The sequence below is a fragment of the Lathyrus oleraceus genome, chromosome 4 (assembly GCF_024323335.1).
Source record: "Lathyrus oleraceus cultivar Zhongwan6 chromosome 4, CAAS_Psat_ZW6_1.0, whole genome shotgun sequence".
NCBI classification, from domain to species: Eukaryota; Viridiplantae; Streptophyta; class Magnoliopsida; order Fabales; family Fabaceae; genus Lathyrus; species Lathyrus oleraceus.
Genome location: NC_066582.1, coordinates 483,285,207 through 483,292,492, shown reverse-complemented (window position 1 = coordinate 483,292,492; position 7,286 = coordinate 483,285,207). Strand labels below are relative to the sequence as shown.

Genomic DNA, 7,286 nt, shown 5'->3' with positions numbered 1-7,286 from the left:
GAGAAGGGAAAGAGTATGACACTCCCAAGGGTCATATAGTTGCTACATCCCTGCATTTGCAAACAGTTTACCCAACATTTTTAATGACCCTGATAGATATGCTATAGGGAGGGAAGAAGACAAGGTGGCATGGGCATTCTCTTACGTTTCCTTTGGAGGTGGTACACATGGATGTCTCGGATAGCCTTTAAGAGATTACTAGTTAGTATTTTTGGTTCTGCTTTTTGTGTAATTATGATAGGTGATTTTACCATTTTCGTTTTAGTGAATCAGATGGTTGGAGTAAGTTACTTATAGCTTACGTTTAAAAGCTTATCATTCATTATAGCATACTTCCAAGAGTTCATGACATGAATTATTCTAACATGTTCAATAATAACTGTAGTACAGGTGGATCTGTTGAAATCACAAAGAGCTATGGTGATTTTGCAAAAGAAAAGTGATTCAATACATACATTTCTCAAATAACTAAAACATTTGATGAAGAGTACCACAGAAATTGAAGATGAGAAAAAATAAGAAGATGAAGAGTGCCACAGAACTTCTTCTCCAAGGATCTCAAAAGTAAGCCCGACCTGATGTACCCTTAGTTTTTGTCCGCGCACTATTGTAGACTTGTAGTGTTCATTAAGATCTTCCATAAGTTGATAATAACATGATGAGTTTGTCATGACTGTTTGCATAGACCATTAACAAGAATCTACTTTTTCTTAATCAATAGGACCAGAGGGAATATATTTTTCATAGTGTATCTAATTTTTCATTTTACTAGTTAATAAAAAATCTAACATATTATAAAGACCAGTATATTTAAGCCTTAAGTAATTACTAAACAAAATAGTTGAGAACATTTATTTGTATATTCTCTTGGAGCATGCAAGATAACGCCCATGTGAATCTCTCCATAAAGCCTCAACATATGAAGTTTTGAAGTTTTGAACAAACTCTTCACTTGGCATGTGATTATTCCTCTAAAGTGCAACTCAAATCTAGTTTTATTCATTAACAAACAAGGTTATTGAAAATGCACATGATATCTTATAACAGAACAAATGTATTATAGTTAGGGGTGTGCAAAATAACCAATAACCATGAACCAAATTCCTATCCAAATTAATCCAAACTTTAAAACCCAACCCAAAATTATATTTTGAAATTGGTGATCCATTTATCAAATTAAAAAAAAAAACCGGTAACCATTATTACAAACCGGTTCAAGTAAACGGTTACCATTTTTCATTAATCATTTCAAATCAATCTAAAACACAAATTTCAGAATCCCTAATTCTCAAAAATCCAAACTTTTTTCATTTTTTTTTTCTCTTCATCATTCTTCAAATTCCAAACTCATCAAAACCTGCATCGTATTGTAAATGGTATCGAAAGTTGTGATGTTTGCTTTCATGTTGGTGTTCTTTAACCATGTTCAAGTCAAATTCTGTGAGTAGTAAATTTGTAATTATGTGTTGTATTATGGAGTTGTTTTTTTCCATTTTCTTAGCTTTAATTGGTTGTGAATTGTTTCTATTGATTTCTGTTTTTAAAGATTTGTATAGAAAATATAGTATTAGTATACAATTTGTTTTTCAATGTTTTTTTCGTGTATATTTGGATATTTGCAAAGAAAACAAACTGAAAACAAGTGTCCCTAGTTATTTGTGAGTTTTGAAAAAAGTCAACGAAAATTTTATCATTTTAATTTCTCCTTACAACTAGTAAGTTATTTTTATGACGTGACAATTACTTTACTTTTTTATTATTGTAAAATTAAATGTGGCATTGTTGATCATTATCCTCTTAAATAAAATTGAGAAGCTGCAAAAAACTACCGTCAATAAAACTGCATCGTATGATTTTTTAAACTTGATTTATTTTTATAATTTTTTTAAATTGTTTTTTTTATAAAATTGTTTTTTTTATAAAACTGTTTTTTTAAAGAAAATAAAAAACTGATTTGAAAAATACCGATTTATAAAACTCTTTTTTTAAAATTGATTTTTTTTCTATCTTATAGGTAATTACTTAATTTTGATTTTTCAGATTGAGATTTAAAAATAGTGATTGATTTCAAGAGCGATTGGATAGAGTTAATAAGTTATTGGAATGAAAATTAAATTTGAGGGAAATTTGGTTTTAAAATTGATCCAAACAAAAATTAATTTTTTAGTACAAACCGGTTATTAACCAAACCGATCCAAACATAAACCGATTTTAAAAATATAAACCGGTTTTATCAAAGCGGTTTTAAAAATCAAACTGATCCATATATTTGGTTCAATTTGATTATGGTTTTGAACCATGCACACCCCTAATTATAGGACATCAAGTGACATCGATTTCTTGTATAACTGTCTACTAAGAAATAAACAATGGGCCACACCCAAATTTTCAAATGACAAATTATGACAATCTAAACAAATGTACAATCTAAAATTCATCAACCAACCAAGCAACCAAAAAAGAGAACCATTGAAGGAATCAACTCAAGTATATCCGAATTCAAAAACATTCTTGATTTCTTTTTTCGCTTTGGACAAAGATAGGAGAACATCATCATTAGATACTTGGGATAGATTTTGACCGGATAAGGCTTTTAAGTAGAGCTTTCTCTTCTTCAATTCTCTTTTTCTCCTCTTCATCTTTCGGTTTGATCTTCCTCTTTTCTTCCAATATCCACTTGAAGAGTTCCCGTTGTTGGCCTTCCGGAATTGGTTCTCGTTTGATCGCGGGATTTGCATAAGATGGTGGGGAGACAGATCTTTCAGCAAGAAGAGCTAGAGCATCTTTAACTGAAATGGGAGTTGATGTACCATTAGCTGAAACGAGACTTGTTGTACCATTAGCTGGAATTTGATTTGCTGCATCTTTTTCCTCCTCCGCAGCATCTTTCTTCTTTGTGCTTGTTCTTGCAAACAAATAAACTACAGAATTCAAACATTAGTCAGTCACGTATCTAGCAACAAGTTTCCTCCAAAAGCCAATTTTAGCTCTCCTCCAAAACAGAGGGTTCTGGAAGAAGATCATAATTCTTCTTTATTTGGACTGAAATGTCACTTCATTTAATGTCAATTTAAATATCACCATGGAATTAAAATGTAATTTTGTACTTTCCTCCATTAAAATTTCTCCACTCTCCTAGTCGAACCAGACACACTTTATTAAAAAAATTCTCCCCTTTCCCTCTCTTCCCTTCCCCACCTCTGCCTTTACACAGAAATAGATCTTTTGTAAATATGTATATTGATGTATTGATAAATCATGAAATTGTAAGAATTACAGCAAGTTGTAATCTAATAATACTGTTTCAAACGTTAGATAGGCATGAACTTGATTATTTTTGTTAGTCAAAACATGTTTGAGTGAATCAATGCAAAGAAAACTATATATTATAACAATGATTGCCAAAACCATAGAACCTTCAAATTTGCAATAATAGAAAACTAGCCAACAGATCTAAGAAATGATGCTACCAACAACCTCAACCATCATTACTTAGAAAATAAGAATCAAACAAGAATCGCAACAACAAAGACATAAGGTACTCTCTGGTACAAACCAGAACACGGATAACATCAAAGGAGATAAAGGATTCTACATTAAAGTTGAATTCAAATTGCAGAAACATGAGTATACCAATAGAAGATGAATATAAAGTATAAACAGAATAACAACAACAGAAACAACAACTAAACCTTAGCCCACTAAGTGGGGTCGGTAACATGGATCAAACTTCAGAATAACAAAGAGTAAAGGAAGAACACTAAAAGTAGCTACAAGTTTTAAGTTCCTGCTCCAGACCAAGGCCGATTACATTAAAACCATATATCTGGTTACCTTGCAAAATCATGTCCCCTCCCCATTCATAACCAACTCATCTCTTCCCATTTTTCCTGGTCCCCACTCAAACCCCACATTTAGTATAACCATCTCCTCCCCTAAGATTTCAACGAATTGGACTCACTGCAGATTGGGAAATCTCCATTCTTACATTCCGACTTTATATATTGGATTCAAAATTCAAATACCAAGTCGAAATGTAATAAGCCATCCAACATATTTTGATGGTCTGAAGACCATTAAGCCCAGAACTTATGATCTAACTAACTCAAACATCACCCTCCCGAACCAACTTGTCAAAGTCAGATGCCACCTAATTGAGCATCGTACCGGTACCCCATTTTATATACAGAATGCATCAAAACCAAACACAGCTAAGCCAAACTAAACAACACTCAACTTGTAGTTTCAATTTAGCCTCCCCGATTTCTCAACAAACAGAATAAAAAATTCAAGGATGCAAAAGGACAAAAAAAAAACTAACCAAAAAAATCGAATTTAGGGTTTTTGAGGATTAAGAAAAATTACCTCCGACTCCGAGATTGACAGCCAATAGCATAGGCCAAAGGAACTTGTAGCGCCGAATAAAGGATTCCTTGGGCGGCGGTGGCGGTGGCGGCGGGAGGGTAGCCGTTTGAGTTCCCATCACCGGTGGCGAAGAGAACTCCTTTGGTTTGTGTTGCCCTCGAAATTGCTTCAGTTGCGCTGTTAACAAATACAGAGACTATGAATCGAAACAAGAGAAGAGATCTCTCTTAAAGAAAGAGAGAGAACAAACCTTTTCGGGGCTTGTGAGCATAAAGCTTTGGAGAAGAACCATTGGCAGCAGCACCACCTTCACTCATTCTTTTCTTCACCAGACAGATCAAACTCTGCTTCCCATGCACTGCAACCAAACTACCAAACTCTTTTTTTTCCCTAAAATTTCTTACAAAACTTTTCTTTTTAATTTAATGTGTTAGCTTTAGTTTAACATTTTTTTTTTGTTGGCTAATAATGATACATTAGTTTTCTTGTGGCAAAAGTCTTTTTTTAAGGAGAAATAAATGTTTTTTTTTCTAAATTTTCAATTTAAATTAGAAGAAATTGTTCAATAAAAAAATAGAAAAACTAAAAGTAACTTTTATTGAGATAAACTATAGTACCTTTGCCTTCTCTTTGTGTTGACTTATTTTCTATTTTAAAGTAAAGTCAAATATATATAAAAAAATCTTATAAAATGTGACTATTATATTAAGAATAAAAAATATAATTTAAAGATTTTTACTAAAGTAGTAATGGTAAGAACTTTATGGATTCATATGGAAATGCTAAAATTGATGAATCTATTGCGAGTGATTTACAACTCATGAAGGAAATCGACCTATGGCATGAGAATTTTTAGTTCTGTGTTTTTATGATTGTCAACAATTTTATTAGAACTTGTATCACAGCAAGATGTCGTGACATATTGATCGGACATCTCTATAGGTTTTGTTTTACTTCTTGGAAGACTTACTTTATTATGAGATATCTGAAGATTCTCTGAATATTCAACTATCATATATGACTGTCCAAGAAGGTTTATTTTAGGAACTCTTGTTTCGTTTCTAGTTGTGCACTTGTTTCATAAAAATGATGTTGAGACATTTTAAGGAAACATTAGATAAAATTTGATTTGATTTTGGAGAAGATTGTGCATAATGGATGTCGAAACATTTAAGAAAGCATTTGATTTGATTATGAAGAAGATTGTGCAGATTGGATGTCGAAACATTTAAGGAAACATTTGATTTGATTATGTAGAAGATGGTGCAGACTGGATGTCGAAAAATTTAAGGAAACATTAGATTTAATTCTGTAAAATGGATGTCAAAATATTTAAGGAGAAATCAGATTTGATTCTGCATAATGGATGTCAAGACATTTAAGGAGACATCAGATTTGATTCTGCAGAATGAATGTCAAAATATTTAAGGAGACATCAGATTTGATTTGATCAAATAGTATGCAGAACAAATGTCAAAATATTTAAGGAGACATCAGATTTGATTTGATTTGTTTTGGATCTGCTAATTTTTTTTGCCCGAAGCTCATGCTATTTTGAGGCTATTTAAAGGGTGATTATAAACCTAAGAAAAGAACGAAGTTGCGCTGGAAATTGTCATTGTTAGGGTTTAGTTGTCGTTGTTATTTGTGAGTCAATCTAGTATCTCTTTGATACTTGAATTGGACTGAGTTTATTGAGTTGTAATTATGAATCACTCATGAGCTTTTAAGCAAGAGTGCATTCTGCCTCATTGGAAGTGTGTCTTTTGTTCTTTGATTGTTTTTCAGTTGTTATCACGGTTGTATGATTGAAGGGAAGTGAGAAGGGTCTCATGTCTAGGAGAGTCTTAGATAGAAATTCCATGGGTAGTGATTAGGTGAGAAGTTTGTAAAACCAGAGGTTGTTTAGAACTTAAAACTAATATTGTTATAGTGAATTTCCTTCTTGGCTTGGATGCCCCCCAGATGTAGGTGACGTTGCACCAAACTTGGTTAACAACTTACTTGCGTTATTTACTTTCTACTTTTTACATTGTAATGGTTTCTGGTGTGACATGTCATGAACCTGGTGCCGTGACATCGTATATGACATCTGTTATCTGCTTACTATTATTGTTGTGTGAAGTCCTGATATTAGTGTCGTGACATCACATACGACATTTGATATCTTCGTACAGAATTTTAAGAATAACTATCTCTGTAAAAATCACATTCTGAACGATATTGCTGATGATCTGTATGATTATTACAACAACTGTAAGACTGCTAACAGGCATGGGAAGCTCTACAAAAGACGTATGACACTGAGGAAGCTGAAACAAAGAAGTGCGTTGTAAGTCGCTACTTAAAGTGTCAGATGGTATATAAAAGGTATGTGGAAGCACAATGCCACGAACTTCAGAAAATTGCTCATGAAATAATTACAGAAGGTATGCCCCTCGACAAACAGTTTCAAATTGTTGTTATCATTGATAAATTTCCCCCTGGTTGGAAAGATTTTAAAAATTTGCTTAAAAAAAAAAAGAGTTTTCAATCGAGAGTTTGAGCACACGCCTCTGAATTGAAGAGAAAGCTAAGAGACAAGATCAGAAAGATGAAATCTTAGTTGTTTCTAACAACAAAAGGAAATTTGGTGCAGTTCTGACGCCTATGGGAAAACCATTAAAGAATCATAATTGCAATTCTATGAACCGAATTAAGAATGGGAATCCCTCTAGGGCCCCATCTGCTCATATTTCTAGGCAAAAACCACCACCTCAGAGAAATGAAGCTTTGGTTATTACTTGTTTCAAATACGAAAAATCGGGTCATATGGTAAGAGATGTGAAAGTGTGCCTAAACCTGTTGTTGGCTCTAATGCACAAGTTAACCTGACTGATGAGCAATTCATTGATATGATCATCGAAATCAACATGGTTGGT

The 7,286-nt window shown here is 32.9% G+C and overlaps 1 protein-coding gene across 1 annotated transcript; it reads right to left on the bottom strand.

Annotated features, from left to right (window-relative positions):
• Positions 1 to 2,312: 2,312 nt before the first annotated feature.
• Positions 2,313 to 4,847, bottom strand: LOC127076399 (uncharacterized). Its single transcript, XM_051018042.1, has 3 exons — positions 4,616 to 4,847; positions 4,366 to 4,542; positions 2,313 to 2,921 (listed from the first exon to the last, which is right to left on the bottom strand). The coding sequence occupies exons 1-3, from the start codon at positions 4,680 to 4,682 to the stop codon at positions 2,557 to 2,559; spliced, it is 609 nt and encodes a 202-aa protein (XP_050873999.1). The 5' UTR covers positions 4,683 to 4,847; the 3' UTR covers positions 2,313 to 2,556.
• Positions 4,848 to 7,286: the final 2,439 nt, after the last annotated feature.